This window comes from Labeo rohita, chromosome 21, assembly GCF_022985175.1.
Source record: "Labeo rohita strain BAU-BD-2019 chromosome 21, IGBB_LRoh.1.0, whole genome shotgun sequence".
Taxonomy (NCBI): domain Eukaryota; kingdom Metazoa; phylum Chordata; class Actinopteri; order Cypriniformes; family Cyprinidae; genus Labeo; species Labeo rohita.
In genome coordinates this window covers 27,125,180-27,148,753 of record NC_066889.1, presented here as the reverse complement: position 1 = coordinate 27,148,753, position 23,574 = coordinate 27,125,180, and the positions used below count along the sequence as shown (strand labels likewise).

The 23,574-nt window shown below is 34.2% G+C and overlaps 4 protein-coding genes across 4 annotated transcripts; all 4 read left to right on the top strand.

Annotated features, from left to right (window-relative positions):
- The first annotated feature begins 1,268 nt into the window (after positions 1 to 1,268).
- On the top strand, positions 1,269 to 2,837 carry LOC127152912 (urokinase plasminogen activator surface receptor-like). Its single transcript, XM_051093808.1, has 5 exons — positions 1,269 to 1,317; positions 1,397 to 1,501; positions 2,032 to 2,175; positions 2,311 to 2,421; positions 2,532 to 2,837. Exons 1-5 carry the CDS (start codon positions 1,269 to 1,271, stop codon positions 2,720 to 2,722), a joined length of 600 nt encoding a protein of 199 aa, XP_050949765.1. The 3' UTR covers positions 2,723 to 2,837.
- Positions 2,838 to 5,258: 2,421 nt separating this feature from the next.
- Positions 5,259 to 6,571, top strand: LOC127152916 (cytotoxin 1b-like). Its single transcript, XM_051093815.1, has 5 exons — positions 5,259 to 5,331; positions 5,409 to 5,513; positions 5,813 to 5,944; positions 6,126 to 6,223; positions 6,343 to 6,571. The coding sequence occupies exons 1-5, from the start codon at positions 5,283 to 5,285 to the stop codon at positions 6,382 to 6,384; spliced, it is 426 nt and encodes a 141-aa protein (XP_050949772.1). The 5' UTR covers positions 5,259 to 5,282; the 3' UTR covers positions 6,385 to 6,571.
- A 4,775-nt stretch (positions 6,572 to 11,346) lies between these two features.
- LOC127152911 (phospholipase A2 inhibitor and Ly6/PLAUR domain-containing protein-like) lies at positions 11,347 to 15,899 on the top strand. The gene is made up of 5 exons (XM_051093807.1): positions 11,347 to 11,399; positions 14,040 to 14,141; positions 14,489 to 14,617; positions 14,853 to 14,963; positions 15,072 to 15,899. Exons 1-5 carry the CDS (start codon positions 11,351 to 11,353, stop codon positions 15,302 to 15,304), a joined length of 624 nt encoding a protein of 207 aa, XP_050949764.1. The 5' UTR covers positions 11,347 to 11,350; the 3' UTR covers positions 15,305 to 15,899.
- Positions 15,900 to 18,004: 2,105 nt separating this feature from the next.
- On the top strand, positions 18,005 to 20,322 carry LOC127152909 (ly6/PLAUR domain-containing protein 3-like). Its single transcript, XM_051093805.1, has 5 exons — positions 18,005 to 18,053; positions 18,150 to 18,254; positions 19,085 to 19,195; positions 19,383 to 19,493; positions 19,639 to 20,322. Exons 1-5 carry the CDS (start codon positions 18,005 to 18,007, stop codon positions 20,052 to 20,054), a joined length of 792 nt encoding a protein of 263 aa, XP_050949762.1. The 3' UTR covers positions 20,055 to 20,322.
- Positions 20,323 to 23,574: the final 3,252 nt, after the last annotated feature.

Genomic DNA, 23,574 nt, shown 5'->3' with positions numbered 1-23,574 from the left:
ACCCTCAAAAATCTAAGTTTACATTCCTTTTTTGTTTTGTTTCCATCACAGGATGAAAAAAGTTTGCAACTTTTATATCTCTTTTAATTTTCTCTTAATTTAAAGTTTTGCTGAACTTTTTCCTACCATGGAATAAAAAATTAAAAATGTATTTTGAATCCTCATCTCCATTTTTGGAGATTTTTCTCATTTGTAAGTTTATATCTTAAAATTCGGAGTTTTAATCTTACAATTCTAAGAAAAGAATTACCTTTTTTTTGTTTTTGTTTTTTAACTCTATGGCAGAAAAAAATGGATGTTCGGGGTCAGTCATTCTTGGATTAGTTAAGAACTTCTATTACATTAGTCCACCATTAATTTGAGTTCACAGGGATTTGCTGTTATTTTTATTTAACATTTAATGTGTTTGGCTACATTGGCAAAGTTCTCAAGTCTATTCAAGTGAAAAAAGAATGTAAATTATTTTTTTGACATGTTTCTCATTCCATTATAACATCAGTTCAACCTTAGGCTTTCATAAGTAGCACCAAATGCTGACAGACATACAGTTCCAAAGAAACCACTGCTAAGAACCAGAAACAAGTCTGGCCAGTATATACTTTTAATGAATTTCATGTGAGTAGATTCTGGTCTAGCTGGTGAATCAGCAAATCTGCAAACAAAAGTGATTTTCTTTTAATGAATGATCTTAAAATAAAACAAAAATATCTAAAACATGCTACAAAAGAACTTTGAGCACAGCAGTTGTACTTGCTACCGCATTTATCATTTCATGAAATCTATCTATAGCAAATTATTAACAGGAATACTTAAAGGGATAGTTCACTCAAAAAACAGAACACTCTCTCATCATTTACTCACCCTCATATCATTTCAAACCTAAATGACTGTCATTTTTGTTCTGCAGAACACAAAAAGCAGACATTATGAATACCAAAAACTTCCATTTTCACTGTATGTACAAAAAAAAAAAAAAAAAAAAAACACATTTTTCAAAATACCTGCTTTTTGTGAAGAAATAGGCTAGTCATACAGGTTTAGAACATGACAGAATTTTCTTTTTTTATCGTAAGTATAAATTTCTTAAAAAGAACAACATATATTTTCATACTGGACTCTCCATTAAAATGGGCAAATATGCATTTTAATATCTATGCTTCTTATAAAATTGTCTTTCTCTTAAACTTTCATTTTCTCATGACCCTCCTCTTTGATAAGCTATAAAAAGAGCACTGAAAAGGCATCTCATTCACACCTCCTGGTCAAAGATGGATCTGCAAATCTCAGTTTTTCTTCTGTTCGTTCTTTTCACCACAGGTAAATACAAACAGCCTGAATGTGTATTAAAACATATCTCTAATGTCTCTCTCACTGTCTCTCTCTTTTATTATTAAAGGACGCTCGCTTATCTGTAATCAGTGCCCAGGTGTGTCAAACCCTTGTGAACAGATACCATGTCCTGATGGACTTTCCAACTGCTTTGCTGCGACAGCATATGCTAGTAAGTCCAGTATGATGGATTGAAATGTACTATTATAATTTACTGACAGAGATGCTGCTATATCTCACTGCTACTGTGACAGAGTAAATTTAAATAAGGCTGTCAGAATTTATAATTGCATGCATAGAATGTTTAGTATAAACTGCATAATCTCTCTCATCATTTCATTCAAATAAATGCAATCTTACCGCACTATTTTATCTCTGTGTCTGATTTAAAGCGGGCAGATTGTTCATCCAACAAGCCTTAACTGACTGAAATGATGGTCGTTATCACCCATTCGGTCAAATATTGCTAGCCAGTGCTGGCAAGTTAACATGTCAGGATAATCATACGATGCACTTGGTAAATGTAAACAAAAAAATCACTAGTGTTCATTTTATCTTACAGAGTTTTGTTTTTCTTTCTGCTTTGCAGCTTTGAGTCCATGCATCATGTTAATTTTCTACTTTGATAGATTTATAAACACAGTTTCAATCAAAATGGCATGCAGCTGAAATGATCATTCACGTATTATCCATGTTTTTTAGATGCATTAGGAGTCAGTTCCTCTTTACTAACGGTTAAAAGTTGTGCTCCGGCTACCTGTCCAAGTGGGTCCATCAACCTCGGCAATATAAAATTGTCTTCTTACTGCTGTAGCACAGACCTGTGTAATGACAAAGATTCTCCAGGTAATGCACTTTACTGTCAACAGAACGGTTTACTGTTTACAGAACACTTAACAGGAAAAAAAAATAAGATTGAAAGTTCTTTAATTGTATGAAAGACTTTTTTTGGTACATTGAGGATCTTTTTTCCTCCTGTAGATCCCAACAGCAATGCTCCCAATGGAAAGACGTGTTACACTTGTGATGGGCAGGGCTGTTCAAGCATAATGACCTGTTCAGGGAGTGAAGACCGCTGCTTTAAAGCAACAGGTGAATATGTGGTAAAGAAAGATTGATATTATCTCTTTTATGCTTGAGCGTTTGATACAGCTGAAATACGATACCTTAGACTGACTCCACCTATGTTTTCTTTTCATCAGCGAGTTTCGGAGGCCAGTCAGTGGGTGTAAAAGGTTGTGTCTCTAAAGCCATTTGTGATGCCACATCTTTGATTCCTAAGGTTGAGGGCATCTCGTGTTGTTCTGGGAACCTGTGTAACAGTGCTAAGAGTGTCACTCAGAGCTTCCTGTTCCTCTGCTGTTCTCTGCTTTCCTTCATACTGCTGCACTGAATACAGCAGCTACAACTACAGCTGCAGCAAACACACAATGTTAATGCTCAAATATATAACTCCTATTTTTTGTAACTATGTTTGTGAGCGTAATATTCAAGCTGTTGGAATATAGATTTGTAATACACATCATGCAGTTCCTGCATATAGGCTCTAGTGATTGAAGAGTCAATGTGTGATGAACTGAAAAATATATGCGTTTATGAAATAAAATATTGTATCACGTTTAAACTTATTACTGAGTTTACAGTGCTTACAATGTAAGCACAAAACATTCCATTTGTAATACTATCGTCTGTAATATATGAGTCAGAGAAGTACTGAAAACAGCTGAACTACTGAAAACATGTAAATAAGTGCGACTGAAGTGATAGAAGTGAGACCCATAAAATTTACAAATGGCTTTATTTTCCCGCTTTTACGGGAAAATAAGGTGGATATGTCAAAATTACAATATTCTAGTTTTAAAAAAAATCTAATTACAGACATACAAATAAAAAATTAATGAACATATGATATATTTGGCATACACCCCACTCTAGAGTTCTATAGACACTCAATTACATTTTGATGTCAGATGTAAGGCTATTTTATTGACTCTTTCCAAGACTGAGGCACTGATTGGGTGATTACATGACATATTTCAGTACAACTCTATCTTTCAACGTATTTGATCTTTCATCGTGTATATTTCATTCTTTTACCAGAAGTAAACAGGGAGAGATGATCGGTTCATCAAGAAAATTCGAGGGTGACATCTAGAGGGGAAGAGTGGAAACAGCTTTTTATGTGAATCAAACCTAGAATGCTACTTTTAAGAAATACATACAGAAACAGACTGATCCAACGTTTTTAGGAACAGATACGGAATAAAATATCATAAAAACTATATAACAAACTATACAATCTTAAGAGTGCTTAGTTCAAATCATTGTTTAATTTTTCGTCAGCAACACATCATCGCCTTATTTCTGGGTTTCAAGTAAAGACATCTGATATACAGACATATAGGTTACAGTCCTTCAAAAGCAAAAAAAAACTACAACAAACTAATAAATAATGTCTTAATAAAACTGGTAATAAAATGGTGTGACGGTTAATTTAATAAAAATAATACAAACTGCATTTAGCATTTATCAGTACATGGCAGCAGATATGTTATTTTGTCACAAAAGATATCTGCTGCCACCTGTATTTGCTAAAGTGAAAAACTTAAGCACCTACAGCTGTTTTAGCCTTCAATTGTTATTCAATATTACATTCAAAGTATATATATTTGAAATGTTTTTATACAGTGTGCAATGAAATTTAAATGTGTTTACATCTATTTTGTGTGCTTGGTTCAAATTATTGTTGATTTTCGTCAGCATTTTGATTTTTAACTGATCTACAAGAATGTCACTTTTCTACATGACATTCTTGACACTGGCAGAAGGAAGTACAGGATCTGTTTAATGCATGTGTAATGTACTGTATTTTACATCCGTGTACAGAGTACAGAGTAATCATTGTTTACTCAAAGTCACTTAAGCACACATTTAGGAGAGACACTATTAATGACGTTATTTCTTATTTCTTGTTTAAAGAATACTACACTTGCATTTAATTGCAATTAGCATGTCCAGAGGAGAATTGGCAACTTGACTGAGCCTGGTTTCTCCCAAGGTTTTTCTCCGTTTTTGTCACCAGTGGAGTTTGGGGTCCTGTTGCCTTTGGCTTGGCATCACTTGATATTTGACATCTCTGTTTTCTCCAGACCTGGTTTATACATGAATTAAACTCATTCTATAATTGATAGAATTTACACAGTTATTGAAACTGAAACTGAATTAACAATGAACTGATGTCAACTGAATAATCATTGTTTGCTATTGACTTTCTAGAGCTGCATTGCTCAATATTCTGATTTTTTTTTGCACCCTCAGATTCCTGATTTTAAATAGTTGTATCTCGGCCAAGTATTGTCCTATCCTAACAAACCATACATCAATGGAAAGCTTATTTATTCAGCTTTCATTTGATGTATAAATCTTACCCTTATGACTGGTTTTGTGATCCAGGGTCACATTTGGTTTCACCAATCATACCTTTAACATTCTTACTTTGTGTGGTTGAAACAAACAAGATTGAGGAAACACACACGGAGGGGAAAGAATGGGAATTATTTCTTGCCTGGTTGTGCAATAATGTTTCATCTTAAGGTTGATCTTAAACATTCTGCGTATGTAGAGATAAAGTTTCTGTTAAGATTGAGGAAACATGAATTTTTTTTTTAACTTTTGGGAAAAAAACAAAAATTAAAAAACAAAACTAAAACTAAAATATAGTTTAACCTGTATATGAACAACATTTTTACCCCTTTGCCTGTCTACGCATGGAATGCAGAAGAAAGTAATATTGTAAAGTAAAATCTGATTTCTGTCTTTTTTTTTTTTTTTTTTTTTTTTTTTTTTTCATTTTTTAATTAAACTTCATTTCCTCATAAAGACCCACCTCTTCTCATGAGCTATAATATGACACTAAAACAGGTTTTGCCATCTCATTCACCTTCTGATCAAAGATGGATCTGAAAATCACAGTTTTTCTTCTGTGCATTCTGTTTAGCGGAGGTACAAAATATAGTTTTTGTAACTGTACTGGGCACAAAGAGATGTCTTTCTCTCACACACTGTCTCTCTCTCTAAAGGACACTCTCTCAGCTGTTATCAGTGCACAAGTGTGTTGAGTTCTTGTACCCAGACAAGTCAGTGTCCCGCTGGAATTAACAACTGCTTGAGCGCAACAGTTACTGGTAAGTCCACAATGACAGATTGCAATTTATAATTGACTAAACTTCTTTTCTGGACATAGATTGTTTTTGATTACTGAAATTATTATGATATTATAATCTGAAATTTAAACAGTTGTGTTAAAGGAGAAAAACACTTACACATTCAGACCTCATTGTATAAATACTATTAATATTGCAAAGTTTGCACTTTTGATGCACTATTGGAAACACTTCTTGTTTATAAATATGTCAGCACAATTTTTCCATCAAAATAATGTTCTGCTGAGCTGTTCATACCTGTATCACTTGTGCGTTTTTAGGCAACGGTACTACAGTGAAGGTTAAAACTTGTGCTCCAGATGTCTGTCCGAATGGATCCGTCAACTTGGGCACTGAACAAATCTCTTCTGTGTGCTGTAACACGGATCTCTGTAATGGCCAAGATGCTCCAGGTATCAAATCTTACTGAAATAAAGCATTTATAGAACATTTAACAAGAAAAAAGGCAAGATGGAACAGCCGAAAAGAATGCTGCTTTATAGGCAGAGTGAATTTTTACCTTTTTATGAAAGATTAGACAAACTGTAAAACCAGGATCGTATAAAGAAAGCAGTTTTATTTTCCCTCCTGTAGATCCCAGCAGTAGCACTTCCAATGGAAGGCAGTGTTACTATTGTGATGGACAGAGATGCTTAAAGAGAGTGAGCTGTTCAGGGACTTTAATGCAACAGGTGAGAATCTGGAAAAGGAAGCGGGTTCGTTATCTTTCTCTGTTATGTTCCAACATTTGGTACAGATCATCACATATACCAATGACCCAACTTAAACCTCAAACTGTTTTCTTCTTTAGTCTCTTCACCCGGGACTTCTGGAAACCAGTCACAGGTTGTAAAAGGCTGTATCTCTAAATCGTTTTGCGATGCGTCAGATTTGATTCTTGGTTTAGGTGTCGTCTCATGCTGTGAGGGGAACCTGTGTAACAGTGCTCGGAGTGTCACTCAGAGCTTCCTGTTCCTCTGCTGTTCTCTGCTCTCCTTCATCCTGCTGCACTGAATCCAGCAGCTCTTCACATTCTACAATGAGACACGCTGCACTGAATATATAGATTGTATTCTCTCTGTAATATCTTTGGTGTGATGTGATGAACTGAAAAAGATATACATGCAATTTATGAAATAAAAAATCGTGTCGCCTTTTCACTTGTTTTTGAGTTTATTTTGGATAAAGCTTATGCACACATTAATTTAACATTTATTCAACATACTATTTATTCAAAATACTATTTCGTATTCTGTTCAACATACTAATGTTGAGCATAGGATGATATAAATAATTCAAGCTAAAAAAAAATTAAGTTAGTATCTAAGCGAAATTGGGCAGGTTGGTAGATGGCTGATATATAATGCTGATATTTAAAACAGTTTACTTAATGGATTGATGGATGATGGATTGAAATTAATGAATTACTTTATATTCACTGAATATTTGCATGAATGCTTGCTCTTAATCAAAACAGATTCCAGGTCTGGGATTTCAATTCGAAAGCGTACTTTCGCTTTCCGATGCTTTCTCGCTTTTCACTTTCACTTTTGCTTTCGAATTCGCTCACATTCAGCAGGTCCTGCGTGTTCCGTGTGGCCTCCGCTGTCACTGCCGCAAGAAAAACAAACATTAATCTGCTTAGTGTGCTGCTGTAAACGAAAACTGAAGCATATCTGTTTATTTGTTTTCTTCTTAAATAAATACATTTTTCATGAGTAACCGATGAGCGGCGCCAAGATGGATTCTAACTTGCATTTGGGTGCCGTCGTGCAGGCAGGTGCACAGGTAGGGCTCAACCTGTGCAGAGCGCATGCCTTTTTTGTAATTACACTCGGAAGTGCCCTTTTTGGGGGTGAGTTTTTTTTTTAAATAAATCAATGCTATTGGTAACCCTTTACGTCTGTTTGTCTTTTTAACAAATATTTAACCAATTAAAGGCATTAAAAAGCGCATCTCTTAGAACGGCTCAAACTAGGTTCATATAATGCATCACCACACCGGTGTGATGTTGACGTAATGTGATGTCGTCGTTTTAATGATGGACAAATTGCACACATTCGCTGGTCAAAAACCCGCGGTGTAACTGCATTTGAGTTTGACACAAAGCAACCGAGTGATCCTTGTCAGCTAGGTAAAATATATTATAAGAAATTTCTATTTTGATTTTATGGCTATCTGCGGAATGTGCTGATGCATGTAAATTACATCATGTAATTTATTAACATTTCATCATATTATATAGCCTATGGTCACACAGCATGGTAGGTTAAAGTTTACGATGCTATTATATTATGCATGTGTTTGCTGGCTAGATTTTTAAAAAAATCTAGTATTGTACACTCCCCGCTCGTCTTCACATGTATAAACATAGAAAAACATGGTTTACTACTGTAATAATGTTGTATTAAATAAAAAAAACTTTACACAATGAGAATGAGAATCATCAGGTCACTGTGCATTCTATATATTTTGTCATGCAGAATGTAACCTGCATGTATGCAAAGCAAAGAAAAAAAGAAAATGAACATCTTACACAACTAAATAAGAGAGAGTGCACAACCAATTCACAAACACAGGACAAATAATACACAGACAACCACCCAGGAGGCAAATTGGTAAAGCTAACTTTACTAGAAGGCCAGGTGTGTTGTTGTAATTAGTTTGAAAGATACCCTCTATATGTATATATTATCTGTATAAAAGTTATTAATACTAATTAAATATAATATAAGAATATTATTGTGTGTTATTTTTTTGGTGGCCCTGCCGTCGTGTTCCGTTCACCATAGAAATCAAAGTTAAAAAGGGGGGGGAAAAAACAGATTGAATTGAAACTTTTTTATACACTATTGGAAGTAGGGGTGTGCGATATATATCGTCTGCGATAAAAATTACCATGATTACAAATGTGATATTGATTTTTTTTTTTACAAGAATTAAGAGACTTACGTTGCAGTCAGAATATTACCTGTTTTTGCTCTATTTCGCCAACAAAAATAATTCCAAACACAGCACTGTTTTGCGTCTCTGAGCAACATGACAGTGTTTCGTGCCTGAATGACTCAACCATTTAAATGATTCGGTTCAGTCGCAATGATTCATACTGGCGGTTTTAATTCCACTTTTAAATTATCTTTATTATTTAAATCATTTCAAATATCAGTATTCAACGTTTAATGTTTAAAATATCAAAACATTGTTTTGTAACTGCAGGTTAAATGCATTAATGATCTGCATTAAACAGTGTGTAAAAACATCTAAACGCCACTTCAGATGTAGCTTCTGTGTTTCATTTGTATTGCAAAGACGAATTGTTTTTACTGATTTCATTTGCTTGGTAACAGCCTAAATGTAAGAATTTGACTAAATGGCCTTTTAAAAATAAAATGCCAATAAAGTGTAAAAATCTATTTAAACTTATTGGAAAAGATTAAAAAGCAAATTTGTTACTGGCAAATATTTTCATAAAATTAATAGACAAAATGACAATAAAATGTTGGAAACTTAAACTTCCAACTTAATCACTTACACGATATTCAGAGATTTTAATAAGTTAGCATAGCTATTTATTAATGTAATATTTATAAAGCCACTAAATCATTTTTAGAGCATAGAAAAAGGGTTTCAAAATAGTTGAATTAACAAAATGGTCTATGCAATATTTCAGTTTACAGGCCTAATAAAAAAAGCAAATAATGAATCAATTTTCTTTTTATTTAATCATAAGTCCTTTTCTATTTGATAAGAATAAGTATTTTGCTTTATAGACAGCATGATGTAAAAAAAAGTATTTTTATGTAATAATTAGCTACATAAACCTGCAATATGTTAAACAGGCCCTATTACATGTTAGATCAAATTATAATTTGATCTAATATGTAATACATTTTTAAAATGTTGGTATAGCTGTGACATGCTGGAAATTGAAGACACAGTAGGTTCCATAAGCAGTGTAAGACTTTAATGGGCAAAACAGAAACAGAATATAGAAAATACAGGCGAGGGTCAAAACCAAAAGGAAACAGAAGTCCAAATAATAAATCTAAAAATGCAAACTAAAGACGTAAAAACAAAAGCAGACAGGCAATGGTCGAAACACAGGGAAAATCCAACAAGAGAAAAACGCTAAGAATACAGCAAGGAATAAAAGAAACAGAGAGTCTATTTATAGTGTGAGATGGCAGAAGATGCGTGTCACACCCCTGTGGACTGTTTCGTTGGTTTTTCTTAAAGTCATTTAATGTTGTTTTCGTTGTGTTTGCGTGTGGTTTCCCTGCTGTTCCTGTTCGTTCCTGTTCCCTTGTATGGATTATATTAATAAAGTGCGTGTTCCTGACTTCCTTGTCCCTACTCCTCCTTCCCGCACACGACGTCTGACAGCATGTGGTTTTGCATAACATCTTTGTGCAAGGGTGTTCTGTTCAGGTTTTTTTTAGGGTTAATTTGCAAGTGGTAAATTTTGAATTTTGACCACTGAATATTTTCATATGAAAACTTGCCATCTAAACTGCTTTATATTCATTTTCAATGAAAGGACTTCCATACATAATTTAGTTAAAGCTTTTCCAATGCAAACATGAATGTGTGACACCTGTCAAATTATGTGTTGAGATGCAAGATAAATTATCAGTTTGTAGGCAACTGCATCACAACACTTCCTTAATTGAAATGTCATTATGCAAAATCGCATCCAAGAAGACAAAAGGTTGACTGTTATACCAACATATTAAAAACATAGGTATTATGGATTAGATCAAATAATAAGTATCTAACAAAAAAAAAATTTACGGTAAAAAACAGTAGCTGTGGGTGCCAGAATTTTACCGTAAAAAATACCATATATTTTTTTGGTTTTAACTTTACATCTAAATACCGTAATTTCATTAACTGATATAATGTTAATATGCCAACCTATCGAAGTGCTGAAATCTGTTTTGTACCTTTATAATACACTGATAGTCAGCAAAAGCAGGTGGTGATGAGAAAGTCACATATTAACATATGAAGAGTTCAGATGCAAAACCCTCTAAAAGCCATCTCGGTCAAAAATTAGATAATGATACTGAGTGAATGCTCTCAACACATAGTATACATCCATCAAATACTTTTACTTCAAACTCACTAAATCCCAGCCTCAGAAGTACGGGTACTTAGGTAAAAAGCTATACATAGGAGCATGATAAAAACGCTGATTTTGAAGAAAAGCGTCAGATGGACTTAAAGGCTTTTGCATCTGAACTCTTCATATATAGAAGGTGCACAGTCACACAAACACTAAACACCATCATGGTAACACACATGAAACTGAAATAATGCGATAAACATTCATTTAACAACAAAAATATAACACAACCCTAATGTACAAAACTGATAAGAAAATACTAAGGAGAAACATTGTTATTTCAACAACAAAAAAACATCAAATTTGAAAGGTAATGCAGGAAATTCTGGGAATGTCCATTTAGTTATTCGCTGTAAATCATACATTCTTTTTCACTTCCAAAAACGGTAAAATTACATGCACCATATATAGTAGGTACATTTAACAGTTTTGTACTGTAGCATTTGTACAGTCTTTTTACGTTTTTTTTATTTCTTTTTTTGTTTGTTTTTTTTTTGTTTGTTTTTTTACATCTCATAGGTCTTTAAAACCTCAGTTTTTGTTTCACACCTGCTGTGTGTAAGCTGATGTGTCTGATTACAGAAATGTTTTAAACCCCTGTTAAAATCCTCCTCATAAAGACCCACCCCTTTGATAAGCTATAAAATGTATGCACTGAAGCAGACACGTTATCTCATTTGTATCCTGATCAAGGATGGATCTGCGAATCTCATTTTTTCTTCTGTTCATTCTGTTTATGGGAGGTACAGAATACAAATAGATTTTCTAATGTTACTAGGTACAAATGAGTTACTCTCTCTCTTCCTCTCTCTCACTGTCTCTCTCTTTTTAATTACCAAAGGACACTCTCTTAGCTGTTACGGCTGCGCAGGTGTGTCAGGCATTTGTACCCAGACAAGTCAGTGTCCCACTGAATATACCGGCTGCTTCAGCGCAGCATTTATAGGTAAGTATAGATAGAAATTAACTCACCTGATACACAACTACTTTTTTGGACACAATTTATAATTGCATGCATAGAATGTTCTATAATGAAATCATAATATCATTTGAAATTTTAAAAATTGTGTGAAATAAGAATACTATATTATTTAAAGCATTTTCAATAGTGGTCTTATACTTTTGGACCTTAATGTATGAATAGGAGAGATCATTAATAATTGAGACTAGGAAGACAAAATGCTTTTATTTGGTACATTGAGCACTTATAATGTTGTGTGCACAGTAAGACCAGGACTATGTAAATCAAGCAAATCTGTTTTCCCTTCTGTAGATCTCAGCAATAACGCACCCAATGGAACGATGTGTTATTGTAGTGGACAGAGCTGCTCAGATAAACTCAGCTGTTCAGAGAGTGAAGACCGCTGCGGTACAGTAACAGGTCTTTATCTTTCTCTCTGTTACATTTACACATTTTATAGAGAACACATATACCAGTGACTAAATTGACTGACTCAAACTGTTTTCTTCTTCAATATTTTCATCAGCGACTTTGTATGGCCAGCCACTGATTCTTAAAGGTTGTATCTCTAAATCTATTTGTGATGCCCCAGTCTTCATTTCTGGTGTAAATAGCACTTCATGTTGTGAGGGGAACCTGTGTAATGATGTTAATAGTGTCACTCAGAGCTTCCTGTTCCTCTGCTGTTCACTGCTCTCCTTCATCCTGCTGCATTGAATCCAGCAGCTCTTCAGATTCAACAATGAGAAATGCTGTATACTGAATATATAGATTGTATTCTCTCTGTAATATTTTTGGTCTTTTTAGGTGATGAACTGAAAACAAATATATGCATTTTATTAAATAAAATATTGCATCACATTTACAGTCGTTTCTGGATTTATTTTTGCTAAAGCTTACAGTGTATGCATACACTACTTTTGAGCAGAGAATATTAATATGCATTTTATATAAGTCAGAGAAGTACAATAAACTTAAAAAAGAACAGCTGAACTAAAAAATAGTAAGCAAACTTGAGCACGCTGGTCATGGTTGATTTATATAATGCTGATATTTAGAACATAATTAGTTATTGTAAATATAAACAAAATTGATGCATTGAGATTCATTCTATACAGGGACTATTTATTCCAGATCTGCTGCTAACAATTAAGAGTATAAAATCGCATTTAGAATTATTTATCAGCAGGTGGCAGCAGATGATCGTTTGTACCAAAACAACACCTCCCATCTGTTGACATGAAACGCCGTAAGACTACAGAATTATGGTGTACTTTTGTGTTTTCATTGTATTTCTGTATGTATTATGTATGTATACCTGTACTTGAATGTCAAATAAAAAGAGTGTAGTTAAATCTAATGTTTTATTATATAAATATCTTTCTGATTATTTACAAACAAATGCAGTTCATAACAACAGCCTCTGTTTCCTGTAAACATGTAGGCGAAGAGCGGGACGAAAGTAACAAAGCGATTTTCTCACGCTGACTTAATTTGCATTCCAAGCCATGACAGCACATTCAGCACGCAACGCCTGATGCAGATGCTAAATATCATGTGATTTCGTAATAATAGGCTCGTTTGAGATGCGCCTGAAATGTAGGTGAGAGTAGGTGGCTGCAGTGAGGGGAGGAGTGAAATAAGTGCAGTCAAGACGGACAGTTCTGACCTCTAGAAGTAGAACAGACACCTACGAGATCAAAGGCGGATATTGCGTTATCACACTCACGTGCTGTGTTGCTGATAAACATGATATAATTTCAGCTCTGTGTTTTTATATGAAAATAAATATGATGAACAAGACACTCAAAGTGCTTGCTATTTATTTCTATACGAAAGGCGTATTTATCATCCACTTTTACTTTAATACAAACGTGTATTTTAGATTTTTATAAAAATATGACAATCACATATCTCACGCAGAGATCACACTGGCATAGTGTTTGGGAATATTCATGCATAATTTAAACACATAACCACATGATATAAGATTTAAAAAATAAAACATTTTAGAAAAGAACTTACCCATTAACCATTTAACAGTTTTGTGCTGTAGCATTTTTACAGTCTTTTTACAGTTTTTTTTTTTAAATCTAATAGGTCTTTAAAACCTCAGTTTTTGTTTCACACCTGCTGTGTGTAAGCTGATGTGTCTGATTACAGAAATGTTTTAAACCCCTGTTAAAATCCTCCTCATAAAGACCCACCCCTTTGATAAGCTATAAAATGTATGCACTGAAGCAGACACGTTATCTCATTTGTATCCTGATCAAGGATGGATCTGCAAATCTCATTTTTTCTTCTGTTCATTCTGTTTATGGGAGGTACAAAATACAAATAGATTTTCTAATGTTACTAGGTACAAATGAGTTACTCTCTCTCTTCCTCTCTCTCACTGTCTCTCTCTTTTTAATTACCAAAGGACACTCTCTTAGCTGTTACGGCTGCCCAGGTGTGTCAGGCATTTGTATGACAAGTCAGTGTCCCACTGGATCTACTGGCTGCTTCAGAACAGCATTTATAGGTAAGTATAGATAGAAATGAACTCACCTGATACACAACTACTTTTTTGGACACAATTAATAATTGCATGCATAGAATGTTCTATAATGAAATCATAATATCATTTGAAATTTTAAAAATCACATGAAATGAGAATACTATATTATTTAAAGCATTTTCAATAGTGGTCTTATACTTTTGGACCTTAATGTATGAATAGGAGAGATCATTAATAATTGCAAAGCTTGCAATACTATGTTCGATACACTATTGGAAACTCTTTCTATGTTAACGTATTTATAAATACATTGTTCATCAGAATAATGTTTAGATGAACTGCTGATTCCCGTATCACTCATGTGTTTTCAGCCAACGGAGTTACAGTGATTGGTAAAGGCTGTGCTTCGGGTGGCTGTCCAAATGGATCCATCAACCTCGGTGCTGGAAGAGTCAATCCTACGTGCTGTAACACAGATAACTGTAATGCCCAAGATGCAGGTAGTTTACTGTACTTCCTTAGTGCAGTTTATAAATCATTTAATGTTAAAAAAAAATCAGATTACATCAGATTTATTTTCTATCATGCCGTCAGCTGAAAAACGAATGCTGATTTACAGGCAGAGTGACTTGTTACTTTTTTACGAAAGATTAGGAAGACAAAATGCTTTTATTTGGTAATGCACAGTAAGATCAGGACCATGTAAATCAAGCAAATCTGTTTTCCCTTCTGTAGATCTGAGCAATAACGCACCCAATGGAATGATGTGTTACTATTGTAATGGACAGAGCTGCTCAAATAAACTCAACTGTTCCGGGAGTGAAGACCGCTGCGGTACAGTAACAGGTCTTTATCTTTCTCTCTGTTACATTTACACATTTTATAGAGAGCACATATACCAATGACCAACTTGACTCTGACTCAAACTGTTTTCTTCTTCACTATTTTCATCAGCGACTTTTTATGGCCCGCCACTGGTTCTTAAAGGTTGTGTCTCTAAATCTATTTGTGATGCCCCAGTCTTCATTTCTGGTGTAAATAGCACTTCATGTTGTGAGGGGAACCTGTGTAACGGTGTTAATAGTGTCATCCAGAGCACCACCCAGAGCGCTAACAGTGCTCAGAGTGTCACTCAGAGCTTCCTGTTCCTCTGCTGTTCACTGCTCTCCTTCATCCTGCTGCACTGAATCAGCAGCTCTTCACATTCAACGAGACATGCTATATACTGAATATATAGATTGTATTCTCTCTGTAATATCTTTGGTCTTTTTAGGTGATGAACTGAAAAACAAATATATGCATTTTATGAAATAAAATATTGCATCACCTTTACACTCGTTTCTGAGGTTATTTTTGCTAAAGCTTACAGTGTATGCATACACTACTTCTGAGAAGAGAATATTAATATGCATTATATATAAGTCAGAGAAGTAAGTATGGTTGATTTATATAATGCTGATATTTAGAACATAATTACTTATTGTAAATATGGCCTAAGCAAAACTTATGCTTTGAGATTCATTCTATACACGGACTATTTATCCCAGATCTGCTGCTAACAATTAAAGAGTATAAAATCTCATTTAGAATTATGTATCAGCAGGTGGCAGCAGATGATCGTTTGTAACAAAACAACACCTCCCATCTGTTGACATGAAACACTGTAATAACTACAGAATTATGGTGTACTTTTCCGTTTTCATTGTATTTCTGTATGTATTATGTATGTATACCTGTATTTGAATGTAAAATAAAAAGAGTACAGTTAAAAGTTTTATTATATCATTATGTTTCTGATTATTTACAAACAAATGCAGTTCATAACAACAGCCTCTGTTTCCTGTAAACATGTAGGCGAAGAGCGGGACGAAAGTAACAAAGCGATTTTCTCACGCTGACTTAATTTGCATTCCAAGCCATGACAGCACATTCAGCACGCAACGCTTGACGCAGATGCTAAATATCATGTGATTTCGTAATAATTTTCCGCGGTCAGGGTGGGGCTTTTTATATCATTATCTCCGCTAATTTTTTATGTTCAAAGCGTTTCTACTTTTAAGGATGTTGATTTTTTAATACATTGTGTAACATTAGCAGCACCATATGCTGTTTGATAGTCAAGCCAAAGGCTAATGATATTAATTACCTTTGTATGTAAGTTAAGTGAAAGATGAAAGATACATACATTCTGATGCTGACTTGTTGACCCTGTATCTGGGTACCCGTAAAATCTAACATCTTATTAATGGACACATTTAATCTTCTATATCATGGTTGATGTGCTACTTTTTATTATTTAAACTATAAATAAAAACACATATAAGACATTATAATACGGAAATAAGCGTCCATGCATACATCTTCCATACCACTGGGGGTACACAGTAATGATAAAGAGGTTAGGGAAATGTTCTTAACAAAGAAAACAACAGCTAAAAAGCTAACATGTTAGAATAATGTTAGGGGAACACTGGTATAGAGGGTTTACACTTGCGTCACTGTTTACCCAGACTGTGATACTGGGATGTAAGCAACAGTATGGATTGCACGGTTAATGAAGGACTGAATATGTTGCTCGGCTAATTTATGATGTCTAAATCATGGGGGAAAAAAAACGTGTGGAAGCTGCTAAATCATATAGAAAAGGACTTAGAAAGCAGGAAAGGGAACAATATTTTGACAAACTAAAGTTAATAGGTGATAAAGACACATACGAGCAGTATTAATTAAAATATTAGCCTAATATTTCACCTACCTGACTGGAAATGATAAGAACAAACATGAATGCTGTCAAGATTCTTGCCCTGGAAATCCTGATTCAGTTTGGCCAACCACAAATGCCTTTTGTTGCTCAGTTTTTTGCACTTTCCTTGTTTTTTTTTTAACTTTTGTCAGTCTATTGTACTTCAAATGTTTTTCCCGTTCCGACCAATTAGTACAGCCCAAAACATGATGATAACTGACCATTTTCAGCAGCAATAATCAAAAGCAAAAATAAAAGCAAAATTTGTGATTTCTGTTTGGTTCAATGGCATTGTTTATGTTCAGTGCCACCAATATGGCCAACTAATGGAGTGTCATTAAAACACTAAACATTCTACAAACCAAAAACTAACATTCTATTTCCGTTAAAAAATAAAAAATTTCCTGGTTAACTAAAAATGAACTTTAAAAAATAATGCTCTGGGAACCAAAAATGGTTAGCTGGAAATATTGTACATTTCAGTGTCTATTCAAACATAAGTAAATGTATGTTTAGTAGAACCACACTTTACGTGATACCATACTCATGAGATCATGCTTGTAGAACTTAAGTCTGTTATGTAGAACAGCATGTTGCAAAGATTCAGCATTATTTGAGTCAGCTGATTCAGCATTTATTTAACCCCTGTGGAAAACAAAAACACAACAAGTCTGGCCTGTGTGCATTCTCTTGTTCAGGCTGGTTTTGGTCAATGGCTTGATGCTGGTGGATCAGCACAGCCCCTGCCCTTTTAATCGGCAACAATAAAGTATCCTAATTTCTCTCCTGCTCCTCCGGAGGTCTGTGCACGCTACTGAGCACAGCTATGTTGTTCACCACTTCAACAAAAATATATAAAACAAAAGAAGTTTAAGCACAGCCATTTGTATTATAGCTCACAGCCTATATACTGTACTTGCTGGTGCATTTATCATTTTAAAATGAATTATTAATATACACTGCTTTTGTCACAATGTGAGCTATTACATTGTAACCAGGCTTAATTAAAGCAACAAAAAAAAATCTTCTTTTGTGTTCTTTTTGTCTTTCTGTTGAACTTTCATTTTCTCATAAAGATCCACCCCTTCTGATAAGCTATAAAATGAGTGCTGAAACAGGCACGTAATTTCACTCCTGATCAAAAATGGATCTGCAAATCTCAGTTTTTCTTCTGTTCATTCTTTTCACTGCAGGTACAAAAACAAATAGTTTTTGTAATGTTATTGAAAACAAATATAGATAATTGACGTTTATTTCTCATTGTCTCTCTCTCTTTTTAATTTCTAAAGGACACTCGTTCAGATGTTATCATTGCAATGGCACTATCTCTGACGCTTGCAAACAGACAACATGCAATGAATCTTCCAGCTGCTTCACTGCAACAGCATATTTTGGTAAGTCCAGTATGATGGATTGAAATACAGTCAAACCAAAATTTATTCACACACCTTCAACATTTCTCACATTATCACAGTTTATTTGCTATACTTTAGAAAATGGTAATAAAATATGACAAGAACTCAGAGTTAAACTGTGAACAAATTTGTCTTGATAATGCCATCCTTCTATTAGACTGTCTCACAAATTAATTAGGTTGAATAGCTGTCAGCTGACAATGACAATTTAATTACACAATTAGATAATACCAAATTAGGCCAATTTATCAATTAAAGAAAAAACACTTAAGCAAAACTTAAGTCAGGTCAAAGCATCTGAATAATTTTTGGTCCCAAATTTTTATCAGTTTTACTGGTAGTCCACTTTATGAAGAATGTTTATGTCTACAGTTTACTTTATTTTGCTATCCTCGCTTACATAAATGAACTATGGTGTCTTGCACCCACTAGTAAAAACAAAATCTCAAAAATTATATCTGGTGTCTGAATAATTTTTGGTTTGACTGTGTACTATTAGTATTGACTGATGGAGATGCTGTTCATTTATTAGAACTCATCACAGAACTTCTACTTTTTTATAGATTACCAAAATGTAATTTGTTTTCCCTCAAATTAATGTTCTGTAAATTGGAATTTAAACATTGTTTAGAAATGAGAACAATTGTTGTGTTTTTATATTACAAGTTTATTCTAAGTCTTTTCTTTCTGCTTTGCAGCTGCAAGTTGATACTTCATCGAAAGTTTCTATGTTATCAGATTTATAAACAGACTTTCATCAAAATATGTGTAGTTGAACTGGTCTTTCCTGTCTCATTTGTGCTTTCTAGGTAAGAACGGAACTGTAATTAAAAATTGTTCAAATGGCTGTCCAAGTGGCTCCATCAACGCTGGAAACCTGAAGGCCTTTCTTTACTTGTGTAACATGCAAGATGCTCCAGGTATTGCACTTTACAGACAAAAATGTAGGGTGGGACTTGATTTTCTATAGGTGATTATGACATCGGCCAAAAAAAGTTATTGAGGTTAAGGTTTATGAAGACAATATGTTATCTTTGGTACAATAAGCCCTTGTGTGGTGTGCACAGTAAAACAAGGACCATGCAAATTATATTTCCCCCTCTGTAGATCCCAGCAATAACACTGCCAATGGAAAGACGTGTTACTATTGTGATGGACAGAACTGCTCAAACATACTGAACTGTTCAGGGAGCGAAGGGCGCTGCCTTACACAAACAGGTGAGAATTTGTTAAAGGAAGAAGGGGATTATCTTATCTGTATTTGAGCTTTTGATACAGTTCACACACCAATTTTGACCTTAGTGCTTTTTATGTCATCTCAGCTTTCACTCATGAATCCACATTTTTTCTGTCTTTTAATTAGGGACTTATGGAGATGTGTTTTCCAAAGGCTGTGTCTCTGAATCTATTTGTAATGACACAACATTCAGTCCTCTCATTTTGAACTTAACATGTTGTGAAGGGAACCTGTGTAATGGTGATAATGTCACCCAGAGTATCATCCAGACCACCACCCAGAGCTCCAGCTTAAGCTCAAGCTTCACCCACAGCTCTGCCCAGAGCTCGAGATCCACCCACAGCTTGAGCTCAACCCAGAGCTCCACCCTAATCTTAAACTCCACCCAGGGCTCAAGCTCCACCCAGAGCACCACCAAGAGTGCTAATGGTGCTCAGAGTGTCACTCAGAGCTTTCTGGTCCTCTGCTGTTCTCTGTTGTCCTTCATCCTGCTGGACTTATATCAACACTTGAATATACCAACAAATAAATGTGTAATTTAAAAACATAATGTATGATTTCATCAATATTACATCAAAAAAGTAAATTAGAAGTCAATATTATTTAAAATAATTTAAATAGCATTTATGCTGGTAAGTTTTTTGGCCTGTCCCTCACTATGATTTTTCTTTTTCAGGACTTTTAATTTGCAAAATAAAGGCACAATGATATCAAAATCACTTGCATATTGTTCTAAATAGTTTCATTATTAAGCAATGTTTTTGGCATAAGTATGCATTTTTCCCATAAAATATAAATCATTTTATTGGTGTTCCCTGATTTCATGTCAGCCCTGTTACCCTCATCAAAAAACCATTGTTAAATAATGTACATTCAAGTGACAAGTGACAATATAATCTCCAAGTAAAATCCTTTCAAAGTGTACAATATGTGTGTTTGTGCAAGTGTGAACTTGACTATTAGCTAGAAATGAGCAAATTTGTTTGAAATAGTCAAACCTGTTACTGTCAATCTATTACATTTTAGAGTAACAGTGGGTTATGTGCGTTAACAGGGTTGAAATTGATTAGGTTTGACCATTTTTAAAGATTCTCTATGTAAAATTCAAACATTTTAAAGGTCACCCTCTGTATATTATTGAGCTAATGCGGCTTTGTTATCTTTTATTCAGTGCCTGAAATGGGCTTCCATAGTTTACTACTTCGGTTAACTGTAAAGTAAACCGCTTATACTAAGTGAGGAAAGGGTGTAGCATTATATTCAAGAACTTTTAAGGCATGGAGTAAATTTTAAAAAAATAATAATTCAATTTTAGTATAGTTTTTTATTTTGACTACCAATGATTATGAAAACATGAATGTTGCTTTTCTTTAAATCTGTGCCCTAGCTATATAACATTTGAATCGGTCAAATCATGTAACATGACTCTAGTTTACAGTCCCCTGTCGGCCATGCTTGATACTACAAAAAAAAAAAAAAAAAAAAAAAAAAATATATATATATATATATATATATATATATATATATATATATATATATATATATATATATATATATATATATATATATATATATATGTATATATATATATATATATATATATATATATGTATATATATAAATAAAGAAGAAGAGATGCTGCATTTAGATCCTGCACTCATCTTTGTTTTGCAAGCAAGCTGTGACACACAATGGAAATTTTTATACCACTACCCAACCTTTGCCTCATTCTGACACCATAGTAGGCTACGTAATGCCCAACAGTATGTGAATGTCTGAACACCACACCTGCACATAAATCTATACATGCTGAACACCTTCAATAGAACAATTTCAATACAACAAGCATGGTGACACATTCTAAACACATTCTAAAACTAAACACTGTTTTAGAATGCACTGCAACAACACAAAAAACAGAGAAGAAAACTCAAGAATGGACAAAATTATTGGCACCTTGTCAAAATTGTAAAAAAAAGACAACCTCCCTGGACGTGGACGGAAGAGCAAAATTAATGAAAAATTACACAGAAGGATTGTTCGAATGGTGGATAAAGAACCCAAATTAACTTTCAAATAAATTCAAGCTGATCTGCAGACACAGGGTACAACAGTGTCAGCTCGCACTATCCGTCGCCATCTGAATGAAAAGGGACGCTATGGTAGGAGACCCAGGAGGACACCACTGCTGACACAAAGGCATAAAAAAGCAAGACTGGAGTTTGCCAAAACTTATGTGACAAAACCACAATCCTTCTGGGAGAACGTACTGTGGACAGATGAGACAAAAGTACAGCTTTTTGGTACAGGATGTCATGGCACTGTTTACAGAAAAAGAAATGAGGCCTTCAAAGAAAAGAACACAGTCCCTACAGTCAAACATGGTGGAGGTTCAAAGATGTTTTGGGGTTGCTTTGCTGCTTCTGACTGTGTGAACGGTCTCATGAAATCTGATGATTACCAAGCACTCAGAAACACATAATTTAGTTTTTAAATTAACATATAAATGATAACATTTCTATTTGTTGTTGAAATATATTTAATTACACAGTGGCTAGCATATCTTGTTTCATATAATTAATTTAAACATACATTATTTAAGACATCACTAACAGGTAAAGTAAAATATAATGAGTATACAGTCTAATATTAGGTCTAATATAGGCTTGCCCAGGTGGGGCCTACAGCTTTGGGACTCTCTGTGAACAGCCCACACTAGTGGACTGCCCATATTAATCCCATAATCACCCTGTGTGGGCCAGCCCGTTTGGGCCCAGAGCAACTGTACCTTTGTGCCCATGCAGGTTTTGTGTAGGCAGCCCTGTATTGCAACTAGGAGAATACTAACAACATTGACAATCACAGGTGGGTAAGTTTGATCAAAGTTAGAGCTAAACTCTGCAGGGAAGTGCAGATTTGAGGATCCCTGATATAGGCCTATTTGCTTTTCAAAGGCTGATTGAAAATGCTCCGTTTAGCAAAGTTCTCCTGATTTTGAAGTTGAGAGTGAGATAAAGGTGTGGTTGTGGAATTCAAGACTGAATACTTCAACACACCAAAACATATTTTCAGCAGAGGGGTCATTTTATAATTGTGGGTACATCTCATGTCCGTGAAGTATATTTTTAATATATTTTCATCAATATAAAGCCCTAATGTTTAATTTTCTAGTACACAATTATATTTTTTCCCAATCACACTACTATATGTTGAAAAAGCCATATCTTTTGTTCAAAAATTATGTTCATATCACATACAACCCTGGCATTCAGTTGTCCGATTTTGTAAAGTTGATCATTCTACTCTGCATTTAAGCATGAACATTACCTCAAATACGAATTAATTTCATAGTTTTGCCTTTAGTTAGATTAGGTTATCAAGACATTTGGGTGTGCGCTTCAAAACTAATAAGTGTTTATTGTGATATAACTTGTTTGTGTCCGGAAAACCATTGTCAACTAAGTTACCCACTAGAAAACCCCCCCTCAAAAAGAAATGGTTTGTTCCATTCCCACATAATTTGCACAGTATGATGGTATTTCCTCTAGAAATACACATGGATGAAACACTAAGTTATGTTCTCTCTCTTTCCCCTAATATTGGTTAAACTAGCAAACCTGTGTCAAGAGTGGATTCACTGACTGTCAACATACCATATACTCAGTAGTTCTAGGCTTCCATGTTGAGTATAGGCCCAAAACACTAAAAATGTCAACTAAGTTACCTGTCAACTGTGTTACCCAGTAAAGGTAACATGGTAAACAGTAGCAAACATAGATGGCATTTTATGCACATATTCCTACGGATCACCTTTATTTATATAGCACTTCATACAATATAGATCAGTCTAAATAAATGATATAATAGCTCATTTTAAAAAAAAGTAAGTAAACAACTCACAAGATCAGATATAACTTTGTTAAGTCAAAATAAGACTTAATATGGACTGAAAACATCTGTGAGTAATCAGGTTGGTAAATCTCTGTCTGTGACCAATATTTACTGAGACTGATGATCTGAAAAATTAAAAAATAGTTAAAAGTTAACTATTAAAAACAATGA

Excerpts from the sequence above, each read along its gene's own strand:
- LOC127152912 (XM_051093808.1), top strand. The coding sequence starts at position 1,269 with ATGGATCTGCAAATCTCAGTTTTTCTTCTGTTCGTTCTTTTCACCACA. Across the intron at positions 1,502-2,031 it reads TGCTGCGACAGCATATGCTA|ATGCATTAGGAGTCAGTTCC; the intron begins GTAAGTCCAGTA and ends CATGTTTTTTAG. Across the intron at positions 2,422-2,531 it reads CCGCTGCTTTAAAGCAACAG|CGAGTTTCGGAGGCCAGTCA; the intron begins GTGAATATGTGG and ends TCTTTTCATCAG.
- LOC127152916 (XM_051093815.1), top strand. The coding sequence starts at position 5,283 with ATGGATCTGAAAATCACAGTTTTTCTTCTGTGCATTCTGTTTAGCGGA. Across the intron at positions 5,514-5,812 it reads CTTGAGCGCAACAGTTACTG|GCAACGGTACTACAGTGAAG; the intron begins GTAAGTCCACAA and ends GTGCGTTTTTAG. Across the intron at positions 5,945-6,125 it reads TAATGGCCAAGATGCTCCAG|ATCCCAGCAGTAGCACTTCC; the intron begins GTATCAAATCTT and ends TCCCTCCTGTAG.
- LOC127152909 (XM_051093805.1), top strand. The coding sequence starts at position 18,005 with ATGGATCTGCAAATCTCAGTTTTTCTTCTGTTCATTCTTTTCACTGCA. Across the intron at positions 18,255-19,084 it reads CACTGCAACAGCATATTTTG|GTAAGAACGGAACTGTAATT; the intron begins GTAAGTCCAGTA and ends TGTGCTTTCTAG. Across the intron at positions 19,494-19,638 it reads GCGCTGCCTTACACAAACAG|GGACTTATGGAGATGTGTTT; the intron begins GTGAGAATTTGT and ends TCTTTTAATTAG.
- LOC127152911 (XM_051093807.1), top strand. The coding sequence starts at position 11,351 with ATGGATCTGCGAATCTCATTTTTTCTTCTGTTCATTCTGTTTATGGGA. Across the intron at positions 11,400-14,039 it reads GTTCATTCTGTTTATGGGAG|GACACTCTCTTAGCTGTTAC; the intron begins GTACAGAATACA and ends TAATTACCAAAG. Across the intron at positions 14,964-15,071 it reads CCGCTGCGGTACAGTAACAG|CGACTTTTTATGGCCCGCCA; the intron begins GTCTTTATCTTT and ends TATTTTCATCAG.